We start from the raw sequence: 18,670 nt of genomic DNA on the forward strand, positions 1-18,670 counted from the left end.
AGAAATGTATTGGAATCAAACTAAAATCAAAGTGATCAAACTGTGAAAGCTGCAGGTATTTTTTTTCTACCTACTGTAAACCATGGTTCTCATCTGTCAGCCCCTGGAGAAGACTCTCTCGAGCTGCATTCAGCACTTCCACAGAAGTAATGTCCTCCCTGCTCTCAGAATCACTGTGAATACACAATCATTATGCAATTTATCTGTGATGAAACATTAAACATGACTCACACTAAATTCAAAAGAAAAATCTGACTTGTCATCTTCCCTCTGAACACTGAGATAAGGAATGAGTGGAAAAGAAGCAGAAAAAGAGCAGAGAGAGGAATAACACAATTTATTCATGAGATGATAGGGCTGGGTGATATGCAAGAAAACATTTTTTCACAATGTTTTTAATCAATCAAATTTAGCAATATCCAATTAAATCATTAACCTCTCAAACCGACTGTGGAGGCATTAATGAATATTTGCACGCGTTTTACTTCCACCGGTCGATTTTTGCTTCAGACATGTAATTTATTTATTGAAACTCAAAAAAATTTCAAGAAAAAAAGCAATTCAAATAACGAAGCATTAAAAAAAAATTATATATAATTATCATTATACAATAAACATTTACCATCTCCACTTTCCAACCATATTAGCCATCATGCAAGTATCAGTCTACAGAAAAACATGAATACAGATAAACACTTGTGCATTGTTCGTTTATGAGTCACACATGAGTCAGTTGTTCATGGTTCAAAAATGAAATGTGTAATAATTTCCTTTTTTTTTTTTTTGAAATATATGGTATAACACTAAAGTTGTGCATTTGGGGGTTTTAATAGTATTTAGACCTTATATAGCTCTAAATAACAAAATTACAAAATTTTCATATAAAATAAGCACATTTTATGGTATCTTCATTTCAAAAAAGAAATAATAATTTCAGTCAATTTAAAGTGTCGAAAGTGATTCATTGGGGGTCTCAGGTGACATCTGCTGGAATATAATCTGAATATGGCGATGGTGGTGTGGCTGAGTGAGGTTTGCAGAGAGCGAGGCCGGGAGAGACAGAACAGTAAGGATTGACACCTGTGGGAAATCACCTCTAACAGCTGTTTAGTGTTTGAAGTGAGAGCGGAGAGGGATAAAAAGGGCAATCCAGACCACCAGAGGAGAGAGACACACACACGCAGCAGAGAATTCTGTGTGTTATGTTGAACTTACACAATGAAATTACAACTATGTCACAATGAAATTACAACTATGTCACAATGAAATTACAACTATGTCCGCAAGATGGCTTCAGTGCTACATGCCTTGGCTGATCTCTATTAATCTTTTCTACAATTCTCTTTGGATATATATTTAGACATTATAAAAAACAATTACTTGTAAAACTGTAAACACAATTATATCAATTATTACAATTTCTACTTTCATAAAATGGCTACAACAGTTTGTTTACTTCACTTCAAGTATGTGCTAAAACTAATAGAAAACACCAGTTTTTCTATTAGGTGTAAACCTAATAAATTCCCCAGTTAATACTGCCTAATAATTTCCAAATTATTCAAAAATGTGTGTTTGTATTGCATCTCTTTAATGCAGTTAATGCTGCCTAAAGAAAATCAAACTCAATTTTAGAATCAAGGTGAACATATTTTTTGTATTATTTAATTACTTTCATCTTTGTTTCTTTAACTGTGTTTTCCCTAAGCAAATAGGTTTTGGCACACCATAATGTTAGTTCAAAAGAATACTTTTGTTTAATTCCATTGGCCTGCAAATTAAAAAACTTTTCTTTATGGAGAAGATGAAATTTTGAATAAAAGTTTTTCATAAAGGCCGCGATGTTTCATCACTCTTATTATTTTCACTTTAATGTTATTTCATAATAATGTATTTTCCAAGCAGGCTTAATTTCCTTAATGACATTTCAAGTATATGTACTGTTTTTATCTAGTTGCTAGCCCATAGTGTATTTTTTTACAAGCCATGTCTGAGTCTAGAGAGTATGGTATAACTGGAAAATATTTTATGCTATTCAGAGAATATGTCAGCAGTGAAAATGGACACAATCGGTCTCTTTAACCGTAATGCTTTTAACATTTTAATATGTTGATTAGTATCTAAATACGTACGTGCATGATAACTATTGGGCTACTGTTTATATATTTGCCGACTTCCCAGTTCCATGGTTTTGTTATATCCCCGCTATTGTCAATCATCTTCTGTCAATGTCTGTCGCAATCAGTATATTTGGCGATTACATTACCCAGCCCTATGGCGATGATTGACAGAGTAAAACGAAATGGCATGGAGGCTCTGAGACTCGTTCACCTATAATTGTCCTGAATCCACATCAGAATGTCATACATCCTCTCTCTGCAGACAGGGGATGGGTGAGACATAAATGCAGTGACTGCCCCCAAAATCTCCTTCAGGTCCTCTGGATTCAGACACGCCAGGATCTTATGTATGATATCCAGACAAACACGCTGCCTGGCTTCATCTCTGAAAAAAAATGGAGACGTGAAGATGGCTTTTTATTTGATAATATGAATAATGTGTCTAAACACTACAGAAGTTTTCCAATGAGATTCATTTATTGAGAAATCGTCTTTGGAACATAATGATTGCAGGTCGAAATGTTTAAAACAACTGCTACTTTTATGAGTCATGAACTTATAATGCTTAGAGCCTCTTTGATAGAATTAATTAATTACAGAACAAAAAAAAAACCTGTGACTCATGATCTGTGAGAGGCCTTTGGTCTTGAGGTGCAGGTAGATTTCAGGAATGACATCAGCACGACTCAGCACACACTCAAGGCAGTGTGTCTTCAACAGGCCATGCAGCTTTGGCAGCAAATAAAAAACAGGACTCACGAAGCTGCGAAGTACAAAGGCATGCAAACATGACAGACATAAATACAGTACATGTTCTTTAGCTTGTAGCTTTTAGGATAATGCTTAATGCTTTATCTCACCGATCCACCATGGGTGGGAAGTGTTTGGACACTTTGCTCAGGCAAACAATAAATTTATCGTCCAGCTCCTTCTTCCTCAAATCCATGAGTTTAGAAGCAGTGATTTCCAATAAAGGACATTCATTTTGCTACATAATGAAAAGTAATACATGGTAGTAGACACTATGTAACATGTCTTTTATGCGATCAGATGTCAATTTCACAATATTGCACAGTAAAGGTAATACGACTTAGGAGACAAATATAAAGCAGTTTGATTGAAAAATAAACACACACACATACGTTTCTTCTCTCAGTCATGTAGTTCAGGATTAACCCAATGATCTCAGCAGCTGCTGAGTACACCTCTTTGTATCTGATGAACGATAAGTTGCTGGCTAGAGACTGAAAGTATCTGTAACAGATTTTGTTACAGAGAACAATATTGATTTTAGTGTATCAATGAAAAGATACAAATTTAGGAAAAGAAAACAAAAAGAAAAAAAAAGGCATGATGTAATATACAGGTTATCCAAACATAAAACTGCTTACCTGTCATGACCAATGCCACATGCAGCATCATATGGTGGAAGGTTATTGGCCATTATAATGCCTAAAATCTGTAGTCCAACAGAGTTATCCTTACTGTTGGGGTCCGTTCCAGCAAAGAGCTCAAATATTAAACTACAGGGGTGAAAGGCAATCAAGAGAATTATCAACAATGACAATTACATGTTTTGGAACACCTGACATCAATCTATCATCACAAACATCCAAACTTGGGATCTCAATAATCAGACTCTTAATTCAATTTTAAATATATTTTCTTCTGAATAATTTACTAACTACTTAATTTAAAGTAATTTGAGCCACTCTCTCTCTCTCATACTCTTAAAAGGTAATTATGTGGAACATTCCTTGTGAGAATATGTGTTTAAATATGTGTTAAACCTCAATGCTCTGCATGTTTGCTTTAAAGGATAGTTCACCCAAAAATGAACATTTTCTCATCAGATGTGTAAGACGTTCTTTCTTCTGTTGAACACAAATAAAATTTTTTAGAAGAATATCTCAGCAAGTCTATATAATGCAAGTGAATAGTGACCAGACATCTGAAGGTCCAAAATACACGTGAAGAAAACATACAAGTAATCCATCCAAATCCAGTGGTTAAATTCATGTCTTCAGAAGTGATATAGTAGGTGAGGGTGAGAAGAATGTCCTTTTTCACTCTAAATCTCCACTTACTTTCAGATGTGTAAGTGAAACTGAACATGTGCCACATGTGACTTTCAGATGTAAAACTGAATGTGGAGATTTAGAGTAAAAAAATGATTAAATTGGTATCTGTTTCTCACCCACAACCATCATATCACTTCTGAAGATCTAGATTTTATCACTAGAGTGTTATGGATTACTTGTATGCTGCCTTGGTGATTTTTGGAGCTTCAAATTTCTGGCCACCATTCACTTGCATTGTAAGTACCTACAGAGCTGAAATATTCTTAAAATATATGTTTGTGTTCTGCTAAAGAAAGAGTCATACACATCCGGGATGGCATGAGGGTGAGTAAATAATAAGAGAATTTTCATTTTTGGGTGAACTATACCTTTAAATTATATTAGTTGCATAATAACTGAAGCTGCACCTTTAATATAATTATTATGCAAAAGCAAAAACAGTTGTTTTGCTGGTCTCTTACTCATAGGGAACTGTGAGGCAGTCTTTCCAACATTCTATAATAGTTCGGATGATCTCCAGATTGTGCCGAAACACAGCTCTTTTGGTATGGAAGCAGTTCTTAATCAGAAACCCAAGCAGCCGATTGGCCAAAACCTCATCCCTTATGTTACCCTAAACAATGAGAGAGATAAGGCAATTCAAATGTCCACATCCATACATATTTATTTCCATACATTTTCTACTGTATAACCAGGGTTGGGAGTAACGGAATACTGTATTCCACTACAGTTACAATTTAAATAATTGGCATTTAGAATACAGTTACTTTCAAAAAGTATTTTGATTATTGAAGAGATTTCTTTACATTTTATTGTCATTTGTTTTATTTAATATTTAGTCCTTTCAGAAATAGAAATAAAACTTGTGTAAACTATCATGTGAACATTTAGCTTCACACTAAGCTAAAATACTATTTCTAGCCATTTTACATGCACCTGTTACCTGGCATGATAATATTATTTTTATTAAGAAAATCTATGAAAATCCATCATATTTTTTTTTCTAGCAAGACCTTTGATATAGTTTTTCTGTAAAAATATAAAAACAAATTTAAAACAAGATTAATTTACTTTATCTTGTTTTAGAAGCAACACTGCATGACATATTTTGTATTTTTAACATGTGTATTTTGTGTTACTGTACTGGCAAAAAAAATCTTTATTCAAAACAAGTGAAAGAAATCTACCAGTGTTGAAGAATTAATCCAAAGTATTTAGAATACATTACTGATTTAGAGTAATCTAACAGAATACGATACAAATTACATTTTACAGCATGTATTCTGTAATCTGTAGTGGAATACATTTCAAAATGAACCCTCCCAAACTTGTGTCTAACGTACACACATACAAATACATTTAGAAAATTAACACATCAGTAAAAATACATATATTATGCATACCTTTGGTGTGGTCACACTGGTCCACGAGAGGACAGTCACCACAATGTCAACCACCATGAAGTGAATGCCCTCTCCTCCATTGCTACTGGAAACCACCAACTGCATCAGTGGGCCCAACCAAAACTTTGCATATGGACGAAATATCTGGACATAAATATGCACAATAAAAAAAAATACATATATTGCACATCCATAAATGAAGAGAGAGAGAGAAAAAAAAGATAAATATTTGAAGCAGTACCTCCTCAGCATTGATTATAAGCTTGGCAATGAAGAGTCTAATGTTCAGTTGAGTGGATGGGTTGTCCAGTTTTCCCTGTAGGAACTTCATCCATGGAGGAAGGTCACCAGGTGTTACACCCTAAAACAGAACACGGCATATATCTTCTCCAGCAGTGTTTACAGACACATCACCAAGAAAGAAATCCAAACAAAACTGTCCATGAGTTCATGCTAAGACTGACTTCCTCTGTTTTAGGGGTGATGTTGTTCCTCTGCATGTGGTGTAGCAGTGCCGTCATATTGGCCATACACTCATGCTGATTCAGTTCATCCATCTCTAACTCCACTGTCTCATCCTGAGACACAACTTCCTTACGCTCCTAGAACACACAGACCGTTATTCATAAAGAGACACACTCAAAATTCAGAGACAATGATATTCAACTTAAACAGCCTTCAAAAAAATCAAACTCCACTAAAAGGGAAGGTGGTTCTCTAACATTCATACGGTATCTATCTAGTATGGGTAACACCTCGGCCGTGGCTGATCCTGGAATCACCAGTATAACCCAGTCTGTCAGTTGACAGACCAATCACAGCAGTGATGATAGAGTCTCACCTCCCTATATAAACCACTGTGCCTACTTCATTCTCATTCTTTTCCCCGTGAAGATTATTGAAAGCTATCCTCAGCAGGAATTGTAAGAAGTGGATCTGCGCAAAAAGGAGAATCTGGGGATGTCCAGCACTCCTCTTGTCGAGGCATCGGTGGCGAATCCCCTTCACCTCGATTATCAGGTGGCTTTTTCATCAGCTCCTGCTTCATTCCCGGGACAGACAGAGAGATTGTCAGCCTCCATTTACCAGATCTACTGATCTTCAGTCCCAACTGTAAGGGCTCTTAATGCCACCTCGATGGAGGAGATGGGATGACAGATGCGGCGTGGTGGGAGGAGATCTGCATTTCTGTGGATCTCAACCTGCGAACATCAAGAGGAGCTGTCCAGAGCTGCGGCCGCAACATGGGACTCGCCATTGTGGGCGAATGGGCTATTTGTCTCGGTCTGTCTGGCCTGTCTGACAGGGAGAAGACAGATTTCCTCGATGCCCCAGTGGATCCAAAAGCCCTTTTCCAGGCTACAGTGTGACCTAACCAGTGCTCTGGTTCGGGACATGGAGTGGGTGAACAGTACTCGCTTAGTCTCTGTTCCACTCCTCCCTCAAAAAGAAAAGTGAGTTTGGTTTCCGCTCCTCCAGCCAAGAGGACTCAGAAGGGCGAGCAAACCATAAGTTATGTGTTACACGGTTCATGCAAAAATGATTTAAAGAGAGTGTTGGCACTAGTTCCCCCAGTGCCTCTCAGTTTGTTTCTCCCCCCTCTACCCACGGGGTCAGAAAAGAGGAGGAAAGTTTGTGCAAAATCATGTGTGACGAATTTACTCCAGGCAGTGGGCCAAGGGCACAGCATTATGTGAAAATAAACAAAAAAAAAAAAAATATATCACAAAATGATACCGAACTCAGAGCTACAATCCTTGGCTCTGCCGCTAGATGTTGCCGCTGCACCATCCGTGAGCAAGAGCTTCAGTGGGCCGCTCTCTGTTCGTGCTGAAAGTTGGCGCATATGTGCAGTCCATCACTGGGTTTTGTCTACAATAAAACGGGAAAACCACCTCTGTGGGTTAATGTCAACAGCAGAGGGGGAGTCAGCTCAAATTTTAGAGGAGGAAATAGCCAAATTGCTGAGCAATAAGGATTGTGCTGCAAGAGGACGGCCGTCAAGGTTTTTACTCCAGGTATTTTCATGTTGGTATGAAAATACCATCACACATGACTTCCCTTCACACAGAACATTCCTGATTTGCCAATCAGGAAATAGTTTACGTATTTTTCACAGTGCCTTTCTGACTCTCATTAGCACCGAGAGTCTTCAGCGAGAGAGGCAGTGCTAACGCTGCTGAGATTGACGGGTCTCAGAGTGTCTGCTTATCTAGACGATACTGCTCTGCGTTCCATCACAGCAGCATGCAGAGATAAATATGAGAACGCTGGTGTCTCATTTAGCGAATCTGGGATTAAAATATAAACGAGACAACAAGCTGTCTGATGCCATCACAGAAAATTATTTGTCTGGGTCTCAGATTGATCAGTATCGAGCGTTCCTGTCAGAGGAACAAATCGGATTGATCAGCAGTTGTTAATCGCTTTTTCAGAAAAAAAAAATACAAAGTCTCATTCAGGTTGTGTCAACGTCTATTGGGTCTTTTGCCCTCAACGGTGTCAGTCATTCCTTTGGGACTACTGCAAATGAGAGAGTTTCAGCATTGGACTTCAGCACAGCACTTGTGTCCGAGCCGTCACTTAAATCGCAGAGTAAGAGTGACGTCAGAGGGGTTCATCCCTCACATACTGGGAGCAATGAATACGGGGTGGATCTCCTGTCCAGAGGAATACTCTTTACAGAGAATGGACACTTCACCCTCAGGTGGTGAGTCAGAAGCTGCAGAAGATCTTTTATCCAATAAAAAAAAAAGAAAGTGCAATGTGTAAATGTATATCGTGATAAATATCGATATCGAACAATATGAAAAACTATTTTGGCCATATCGCCCAAAGCATATTTATATCGCCCAGCTTTATTATTGGCCTTAACAACAAAGCGGGTTAGTGAACTACATGCTTTGTCAGTTCATCGCTCTTGTATGCACTTTGCTCTGGATTTATCGAGAATGTCTCAAAAAAAAAGAATCCAGCTGTTGAGACTAAGGTAAGAATGAAGGCATTGAGGAAGAGAAATCAGTTTTTTGTTTCATGGGCTGATTCTTGTCATGACAGCGCTTGTCTAATTGGGTAGGACAGGCTATTACATTAAGTTATAATAGTCTGGGTTTGCAACCTCAGGAGGGCTTAAGAGCTCATTGTACCAGAGGCATGGCTACCTCGTGGGTGCTGTTTAAAAGCAAGGGTGTTATTTTTGTTTCCAATAGTGAGATACTGAACGAATGTTAGAAAGAGAACTTTAGGTTACTCACGTTACCCCGGTTCTCTGATAATAGGAGTGAGGTATCATACCACAATTCCCTCTTTGCAGATGCACAGAGAAGAGATATACGGAGAATGAAGTAGGCACCTATGACAGTGGTTTAGATAGGGAGGTGGGACTTCCTCATAACTGCTGTGATAGGTCTTTCAAATGATAATCACTGACAGTTACTGTGTTATTTGTGCATCCAGGATCAGCCACGCACAAGGCGTTACCTATAGTGAGCTACTTCACTCCTGTTATCAGAGAACCGGAGTAACGCGAGTGACCTAAAGTTTATGAATGTTAGCAGAGGATGGAGTTACAGTGGATACTGTCCTTTTAAAAACAATGTACCAGAGTCCTGCTGGAGTTGCTGTCGCCTAAAGGATTCTGGGAGTTATAGGAGAAGCTCTGAACTCCAGTGGAGAAGTCGAACTGACTCATCTCCTCACTAAGACTGCCGTCTGCCATGTAAGACTGGGAGGAGAGGTATACAGGGGCATCTGGAAAGAGAACAAATGTGTGCACAATTTTGTACATTTATGCAACAAGGACAATGAATACAGGTAAAAATAAAAAGAGTGTGAATACGTATGGATGGCATGTCTTTTTCCTCTTAATCAGTCTTAATCTCAGATAACTCACCTCCGTTTTCTCCACTCACTTCTTTTCTGATCATGACATATTTCTTTTTCCTTTCAATAGGGACCTGCAAACACAAGGAACCTTATACTGCACCGCACAAAACAAGGAGAAATATTACTGAAATATTTTGTTTAAAAGCTTTACTTACATCAATTTCTATAGGGAAATTGTACACCCTTTCAGTATCAATGAGGTTGTCAAATATGAATTGATTCTGGAGATGAAACATAAAAAAAAATAAAAAAATTTTAAATTCACTTGAAAAAAGGGTTAACAAAATGTCTGTCAGAGAGAACAGGACACATAGAGATGAATACATTTTCAGAATCTAATGTGAAAATGGATAAATCTGTTAACTGTGATTAAGAAATATTAACGTGCTAAACAATTTAAACAAATCTCACACATTAAAACATTTAATTTGACAGCACTAAAATATTCACCTTCTCAGGTTTCTCAGTAAAGAGAAAGCCCTGATAGAATTTGGTCTCATTGAAGCTGCAGCTGATGAGTGCAATGGCACAGTTATAAGCAGCACAGTGATACTGCCTCCTCAGCTCCAGCAGAACGGTCTCTCCAGACATGTTCCCAGTGAAAGCCTCAAAACACGTTCTGACATACATAATATATATATGCATTACAAGGAACCCACATTTATTAGGTTCAGACATTGACAATCACCATTATGTTTCCATTGTATTTCCTGAGACTTCATTTATTACTCAATAATCTATTTTTATCAACATCCTCAAGAATACAAAAGGGGCACAGGAGAGTTAATGATATAGCATCACCTGACCACATGAATTGTACCTACTCTTAAAGTTATAAAAAAAAAAAAAAAAAAAAAGATATCTTTTGCATCATATCCCTCTACATACTTAAGTAGAGTCTTGGAAAGCTCATTTCCTTCTGCATTGGCTGTACCACAGAAGGCCTGGTTGATGGCAGAGTTTTTAGAGTAGACTTCCTCCTTAGGCAGACGGGAGTACAACATCTCCAGCAGTTTACAACAGCCAATCTTCATCATAATCTGACTCTCGAATACTGACTCAACGGACTGGATGACACAGGACAGGATACACAAATACATATGTAGTATGTCTGCCAGTATCATGGATAAGTAGAACTGGATAAATGTCCGAACATTTACACCTCCGTAACTCACCTTGGTGAAACGTGCTTGCAGATTAGTCATGATTTCAGAAATATTAGTGATGAAGAACTGAGAGAGTGCATGAGGACTACAGTGTGTGGCCAATGGTAGCATGACTCGGTCTATTAGACCAATGAGCATGGAATTTGCTGGAACGTCTTTGGTTTGAAATGACTGGTAGACAGAGTTGAGGAGAATAACTTGTCTCTCCAACTGGGATCTGACAAAGAAAATGAATGCAGAGTATGCAAATAAAAAAATTATATTCTAAGCAGCTGTGAAAAGATAAAAAAAAACAGGGCTGTTTGTGGACTTACATGCGAGCAATATTTTGAAAGCAGGCCTGAAAGAGTTCCTCCATAATATGTTTTTTGTCCCGGCAGAGAACTCTAGCCATGAGCTTCAGTAACACAGGACTCTGAGACAGCTGCAGGGCCTCTAAAAACTGATGTTATCAAAATTAGCATGACTCCATATGCATTAACATTGATTAAAAAAAATTACAAGATATACATTTAATTTAGCTTGCCCTTATTTCAGCAAAATGGTCACAATTTAGCAACAAAATGTTGCAAAAATGTCACTTTCATTTTTTGTTTTAATTCAATGATTTCAGTGTGTAATTAAATTGTAATTGAACAAGACAAAACATGAAACAAGACATACATATAAGTTTATCATTCATATAAGTATAATCAATCACCATAGCAGATATAGTATCTGAATTCCAGTTCAAGCATCTCACCTTGCGGATGCAGTCCATGTAATTGTTGCACTGGAGCGATCCTCGAGGGAATTCATCAGACTGCATGGGGAAATGTGAGGCCACTAGTGTCTCCAGAGCCCTCCTAAGCTCCTCCAGTGGCATGCTTGGTAAGGTAGTGAAGAAAGGCAGCACGATCAGAGCCTGGCTCTATGAGAGAGACAGACAAAGACAGATTTCTGCATCACTATACAGTCCACAGGCCAAATTACCTAAACATGCACTTTCCAAATGTAGCTTTGGTGTGTGTTTAAGAGTGGGAAAGGTTACCTTAAGATTTAGCGGCATAGATGTATCTGTGATGAGAGCTGTGAAAGTGGTGAACACTGCATTGAATGCTTGGTGCTCGGTATTGGTGCATACAGAGGAGTCAATCTGCAAAACAATTATTAAAAAAATCTGTGATAAAGATAACAGAGGAAAGGCTTTTTAGGTCTGCTGCATTCTCTGCTATGTAACATCGAGAATCGGCCCGCATGATCGAAATTACGCATGAAAATTTGGTTCAATAGCGATTAGCGCATGCAAATAACCAGCGTTTTTATCAGGTGCGATTTGATTTTAGTTAATTGAATTTAATGTTGGCAAACATAAAGCCATATAACTTGGCTAGAAATGTTAACTTTTTTACTAGTAAAGGTTTTTACTTCTAGAGCGACAGCAGATCTGTACGTTAAACAAAGTCTTTATTGCCTGGCTCATTTATAATATACCATGTAATACAGATACATTTTTGTTTGCTTTGTTTAACAAACACTTCCAAATTATTTAACTATTTTAACTCATCACGCATTACTGAGAAAATAAACTGAATATTTTACAGTTTGAGCATCTGTTACCTGGAGAACTTTGGCAAGCAAAGACAGGACTGAAGTTTTGCTTTCAGGTGAGGCTGCAGGACCATCCCACCATGGCTTTAGTAAGTCCCACTCCTTTAACACCTGTTCAGCCAATCGAGAGCCTTGAGATTTTCTGAGAGAACGCTCACGGAAACTATGATCCAACATGCCGTTCAGCAGAACACTAACCTAATAGACAGTAGAACAGGAAAATGTCCAATAGAGAAAAGTGTCAAGGAATTAAACTCAGACTGATGAAATAATCCTAAGTGTAAAACTTGAGGGGTAAGTTCTTTTCAGACTTTGCTGTAGTTTCTAGAAAATTGTTTTATCCTGCAGGTTGGTATGTGCCTCACCATGGTGGGGTTCTGGTTAGCTGCTGTGAGCAGAAGTGGCACTGTGCGGTCTAGACTGTGGAGTAACTCAGCATTGATAGATGTCTGGAAGAGGCTGTAGAAATATTCCCCATGAGAGAAGCTGAGGAAGTGAGGATTCAGACTGCCAGACAGAGGGACCGACAGTGTAATGGTGTTCAGCAAAAGGCCAACCATCTGTTCGCTCTGAATGTTTTAGGGAAAAAAGTTTTACTGGTGCATACAAAAACATGAACATCTTATTTTTATTTGGTTTGTCCTTCCTTTATGTTTGTTAAACTGTAATTCTGCCCACTGTTCTACAGACAGCGCACTTGCCTGATCTCCCAAACAGAACGCCAACTGCACAAGTCTGTCAGCCAATTTCCTGCTGCCAACATCCATAGAGCGTAAAGACTTCCTGTCCTCTCCAGGGGCAATACATTTATACACAGTAGTGAGAAGTTTAGATCCCAGAGAACGACCATAACCAACATCCTTCAGACACGACAAACCAGAATAGACAATACATTATTTACTAATACTAAGACTGAACAAGAATCAGCATTACATAAATTGAATCAGTTGGTACCTGACTGTGTAGAACCGAGTTGAGCAGCCCAGACTGGTGAAGCTGCTTACAGGCTGAGAGTATCAGATGCATGTTAGCATGACTGCCACTGGTGTCTACATACAGATCAACAGCACACAACTCCTCCACACTGTCAGGAAAAATAAGACAGCGAACAACATACACGCATAAATATACAAATACATTCACAAATCATTTATTGTGCTCAGGTTGAAAAAACAGAACAATTTATCATTCACACTAGTAAAAGTATTTTGAAACACTGCAACTATAACCCCATATGGTGGTATCTGGGGCCGGTTGCATAAACATAGCCATTAACTTAAATCTGCATCTAACAATTAGTTTGACTAGCTAAAGACACCATAGAAAGCCTGTTGCATAAAACAAGCTCACAGTTGTCTTTAGTAAGACAGTATAATTTGCATTGCATTGTGGGAAAAATAAGACACTGAACAGCTTAAAAAAAAATGGCCAACAATGGACGCTCAATTTTTTATTCGCTGAGAATATTTGCTTATTAGAGGATTACAATGCTTCAAAATGTATTTTAATGAACACATTTAGTGATTTAACCCAAATAATTAAAAACACAACATTTTGTTACCATTTTTGAAGTCAAAGTCTTCAACCAAGTCTCAACTCAAGCCCCTTTCAGCCCCCACTGGCTCAGCTGACAGTTATTTTCAATGGCAAAATGGAATGTTAACAAAAGTTAGCCTGAGGTGTGTGGTCTTACATTTTGGTCTTTAATTAGACTGATCTAAGTTTTTATGCAACTGACAGGAAAAATTAAGACCAACATTTTAGACGACTAACTAGTAAGACTAGTCTAAAACGGTTTTACGCAACCGGCCCCAGGAAATGACACAAGCCGGATTTGAACTTGAGGTGCTTATTTAAGAACCACTGCACAATTTTGTAAGAGCAAGTGCACTACCCACAAACCAAAAAACACAAATATTTTAACCGTAAACCTTTAGTTGGCACCAATTTTTGGACAGACCTTTGGACAGTTATTCTCTTCCTAATGCTGCTCTCCAGTTCTGTCTTGTAAGGTGTTGATGTCAAAGCCTTCAGCAAAGGAACGCACACCTCTGGCAACTGATTCATAACCTCAAGATCTGCCATGTTGAACCCAATGGAAGAGGGTTCACACACCGTCAGTGCCACCAGTGTGAAGAAGGAAGAGTTGAAAACATCCTGCTCCATCAACTAGGGAGAATGTAGAAGAGTCAAAAAAACATGCTCTTGTTTTTCTTATAGTAAATCAGGGTTTGGGACAGTTGTAATATTTTTCCCCAGAGAACACAATCTTACCTTCCAGAGGTCTTGTGGACATTTCTGCACTATCATGGTGGAGAACTCCAGCAGTCGGACAATGATGGAGCACTTGCTGTAGTTGTACTGCTCCGTCTCACGAGGGCTGAAGTGGAACTGACCAACATTACCCATTCTGAAGCAAGCCCTGGCAGCCTGTAGGTCCTGCATGGACAGCTCTGTCAAAAAGAAACGGATGGCTACCAAAAAGCTGGACTTCTCACCAGTGCCTGGACAAGGAGAGGCAAAAGAGAAAGGAAAAAGAAAAGTATCATGAACATGAAAACTGTCATAACAACAGATGAGTACAAGGAGGCAACGATAACAGAAAAACTGTTTCAGGTTTTTAATGATTGTATAAACAGTGGCAAAAAGTATGTTGAACCCTTTGGAATTACCTGAATTTATCTATACATTTCTTTTAAAATCTGGATTGATCTAAATTACAATAATGAACCAACACAATCTGTTTTAACCAATAACACACAAACGATTGTATTGTTCTTGTACATATTGAATACATCATTCAAACATTCATAGCATAGATTGGAAAAAGTATCTAATTAATGAAACGAGATTGGAAGTGTAGGTTAGAGCAACTTTGACGTATAAAAATTACTCAAACATTTTGAGTTTGCTATTTACATACAACATCTGCTGACATGGACCATGCCTCGCAAAAAAGAGATCTCAGAAGACCTACAATCAAGAACTGTTGCTTTGCATTAAGCTGGAAAGGGTTACAAAGTTATATAGAAGATCTAAGATATTCATCTGTCCACAGTTAGACAAATTGTCTATAAATGGAGACGATATATAAATTAGTACTGTGGCTACTCCCACTAGAAGTGTCTGTCCAGCCAAGATGACTCAAATGGCACAGTGCAGAATATTCAATGATGTAAAAAGAATCCTAGAGTGACAGATATAGACTTGAAGTAATCATTGCAGGGCTCTACAGTGCGAGTATTTCACTCGCATTTGCCCATAAATATAGATATGTGCGAACTGGAAAAATTATTTACTAGCACAGTGTGCGATTAAAGATTACAAACGTAACCCCCCTTTTTAATATATTTGTTTAAAAATTACAAAACCCACATTCCACAAGCAGAGTGTTCTGTGATGACACGGTCCAGTCAGAGAGAGAAAGGTGAACAATGGAAAAAAGTATCGGTATAGGCGACATCGCATTTTATTTTAAGTGAAAAAGAGATGAGGAGAAAGAGGAATTTGGCGAGGGGGATTCGCAAGGTTCAACTAATGAAGTCTCTTCACAAGGTTTACCGGAGACGGCTAACTTTAGGGATGCTGAGAGCAAAGCTACCGTGACCACAGCTGTCACTTCAACGTCCACTGTAGCCGGTGGAGGGAGAACATATAATGTAGATTCAATGAAAATTGGCTCAAAATGTTCCCATGGCTAGAGTTCGAAAACAACATCATGTTCTGCAAATATTGTAGAGGGCAGAAACAGGTGGGCATCTCGTCCTTCGTGTCAGTAAAGCCGCATCTGAAATAGTGATGGTCATTTGTGAACGAGTCTGTAGGTGAACGTTGGGAGCCGGCTCGCGTATCAGAATCTATTTATACAAATATTTAAAAACAAATTAAGATACAAATAATCAAAAGATTTAAAAATAACAAAAAAACAAATAAAATAATAAAGGCCTAAATGCTCAAGCGCACACATTAGTTCTGACTGTCTGCTCAGACTAAAAGCCTCACCTGTTGTTCCTGTCAATCAGACATGCAGTGTCAACCAATGAACCAAAGATGCGTGAGGGAGGACGGAGCCAACTTATGTTGTTCAGATTGTATTTGAATTGTTACATTTATATGCATTTTGTTTATATACATTGAAAAGTTATACTTTAAATGCACACGTGAAATAACATCCTTTGGACATTTATTTCGATTTGTGGGATGCTGCAGTTTTGCTAATTATTTATTTTTCTTTGATGTCAAGTCAAGTCAATTTTATTTGTATAGCGCCTTTCACAACACACATCGTTTCAATGCAGCTTTACAGAAGATCAGCATTAACAGACGATAAAACTGTAATGTCTATAAAGTTGATGAATATGGTGCATTATTCTATTATCAGTAGGCTACTGCCACTACCTACATGCATACTACAAATGTTTAATAGTATTATTTTTCTTAACAAATCAATGCATTTTTAAGGTAGAGTGTAATTACATTTAATAATTTAATTCAAATTGTTTTAACATCAATTATGAAACAGCCGGAATGCCCATCGCTAATCTGAAAAGAGATAGTATAGCGAATCATAACACCTCATGGCGGCATATCCAGTGCTCTAGATGAGACAGGAGAAACCATCAAGCACGGTGTCAGCAGCCTTGAGGAGGCAAGTGCTGCAGTCTGAGGAGGAGAAGTGGAAGCAGCTGAAAATAAAGATAAACATTGCATTTCATTGTGAAAGAAGAACCTTTCATCAAATTTGGGCCGCTTATCAGACTCCACCACAAAAACTGAGTTTACATGAATCCCACATACGACAATGTGCGGAGATGATCGGTCAAATTGCTGACATAATGAGAGATCGCTGGCTGACCTCAAAGTATGCCAGACGGTCAACATACAAAAGCAGCTGGACAACTGATATCCTTTGATTTTAGTAGGCATGGGGTCAATGTGTGATTTGGGAGACACAGATGTGTATCCCCTAGTACACGCACACACACTCAAACACGCAGTATAAATATGTATGTAATAAATTGTATTTAATTTTCACTGTGCTCCTAAATTTCTTTGTGTGCTCCTAAATTTTTCATTTAGGAGCGCATGTACTCCTTTGGAAAAAAGTTAGCGTAGAGCACTGCATTGGAACTGATTGACATCTCTGTTCATGAGTCTACTATATGGTAACATTAAACAGGCATGGTGTCCATGGAAGGACACCACAAAGGAAGCTGCTGATTTTCAACAAAACATTGCTGCCAGCCTGAAGTTGGCCAAAAACCACTTTGACACTCTACAACACAACTGAGAAAATGTTTTGTGGACTGATGAAACTACGGTTGAATGGTTTGGGAAGAACACGCAGTACTACAGATGCCCTAAAAAGGTACCAACATAAAAAGATCATCCCAACGGTGAAGTATGGTGGATGGAACATCATAATTTGCGGCTTCTTTGCTGCTTCGGGGCTTGGAACACTTGCCATCACCGAGGTAAAAATGAATTCCCAAGTTTATGCAGAATGACAATGACCCTGATCATTGAAGTATATCCAATACAGAATGACTTAAAAAAAAAAAAAAAAGTGGCCCAGTCAGAGCACAGATAACCCAATAGAGATGCTGTGGAATGACCTCAAGAGAGCCGTTCACACCAGACCTCCTAAGAATATAGCGGAGCTGAAGCAGTTCTGCAAGGAAGAATCGTCCAACATCCCTTCTGTGCAGGTTTAATCTACAGCTAACGGAAACACTTGGTTGAGGTAATGGCTGCCAAAGGAGGATTGGCCAGTTATTAAATCCAAGGGTTCAATTACTTTTCCCACAGCACTGTGAATGTTTAATGGAATGTGTTCAATAAAGATATGAAAGATTATAATTGTTTGTGTGTTGTTAGCTTAAGTACATTGTGTTTGTCTATACTTGTGACTTTGATGAAGATTTTATGACCAAGATAACTCCAAAGTGTTCACATACTTTTTCTTGCCACTGTAAGTTCAGGTGTATCAGGGTGCACATTCACTCACCCAATATCCTCTGGGGCTGAAGACAGCGCAGATTTGTGAAGGTGTTGTAGCAGTCCAGAGCAGCCAATAGCAGATCCATCCATTGTAAGGTGGCTTTGACGCTGAAGGGAGCTTCAACCTCTCTCAAGGTAGGCTGGGAGAGTAAACCGCCTCCCTCAAAACATGAAATGAGAAATCCTGGACCATGCTGCCTCACCTGTTCATCTAGCCACACAGCAGGAGATGCATTTCCTGAAAAAATAAGCAAGGATAGGGAATTTACAGAAGCATAGTGTATGCTTATGAACATTATGATGAATGACACATTGACGAAACATATTTAATTTATTTATTTTTATGATAATCTTATCATACTGATATGTAATCCAACCATTAGACGTGCAAAATTACCTAAATCACATCAATATAGTTTTCAGCC

At 38.3% G+C, this 18,670-nt stretch overlaps 1 protein-coding gene across 1 annotated transcript in view; it reads right to left on the minus strand.

Annotated features, from left to right (window-relative positions):
* The window catches only part of prkdc (protein kinase, DNA-activated, catalytic subunit), a 67,624-nt gene that overhangs the window by 32,727 nt on the left and 16,227 nt on the right, over positions 1–18,670 (minus strand). The window contains exons 31-56 of the mRNA XM_052154147.1: positions 18,253–18,483; positions 14,520–14,749; positions 14,206–14,414; positions 13,200–13,329; positions 12,947–13,105; positions 12,611–12,814; positions 12,255–12,443; positions 11,686–11,790; positions 11,398–11,565; positions 10,970–11,097; positions 10,665–10,872; positions 10,378–10,556; positions 9,940–10,108; positions 9,645–9,710; positions 9,497–9,560; positions 9,206–9,354; positions 6,069–6,206; positions 5,846–5,965; positions 5,605–5,748; positions 4,663–4,814; positions 3,512–3,643; positions 3,263–3,374; positions 2,981–3,108; positions 2,734–2,883; positions 2,332–2,505; positions 75–173 (exon numbers count right to left, since the gene is read on the minus strand). Coding sequence (XP_052010107.1) covers positions 75–173; positions 2,332–2,505; positions 2,734–2,883; positions 2,981–3,108; positions 3,263–3,374; positions 3,512–3,643; positions 4,663–4,814; positions 5,605–5,748; positions 5,846–5,965; positions 6,069–6,206; positions 9,206–9,354; positions 9,497–9,560; positions 9,645–9,710; positions 9,940–10,108; positions 10,378–10,556; positions 10,665–10,872; positions 10,970–11,097; positions 11,398–11,565; positions 11,686–11,790; positions 12,255–12,443; positions 12,611–12,814; positions 12,947–13,105; positions 13,200–13,329; positions 14,206–14,414; positions 14,520–14,749; positions 18,253–18,483 — 3,937 coding nt within the window. The remainder of the gene's footprint in view (positions 1–74; positions 174–2,331; positions 2,506–2,733; positions 2,884–2,980; positions 3,109–3,262; positions 3,375–3,511; positions 3,644–4,662; positions 4,815–5,604; positions 5,749–5,845; positions 5,966–6,068; positions 6,207–9,205; positions 9,355–9,496; positions 9,561–9,644; positions 9,711–9,939; positions 10,109–10,377; positions 10,557–10,664; positions 10,873–10,969; positions 11,098–11,397; positions 11,566–11,685; positions 11,791–12,254; positions 12,444–12,610; positions 12,815–12,946; positions 13,106–13,199; positions 13,330–14,205; positions 14,415–14,519; positions 14,750–18,252; positions 18,484–18,670) is intronic.

This window comes from Xyrauchen texanus, chromosome 2 (assembly GCF_025860055.1).
Source record: "Xyrauchen texanus isolate HMW12.3.18 chromosome 2, RBS_HiC_50CHRs, whole genome shotgun sequence".
Taxonomy (NCBI): domain Eukaryota; kingdom Metazoa; phylum Chordata; class Actinopteri; order Cypriniformes; family Catostomidae; genus Xyrauchen; species Xyrauchen texanus.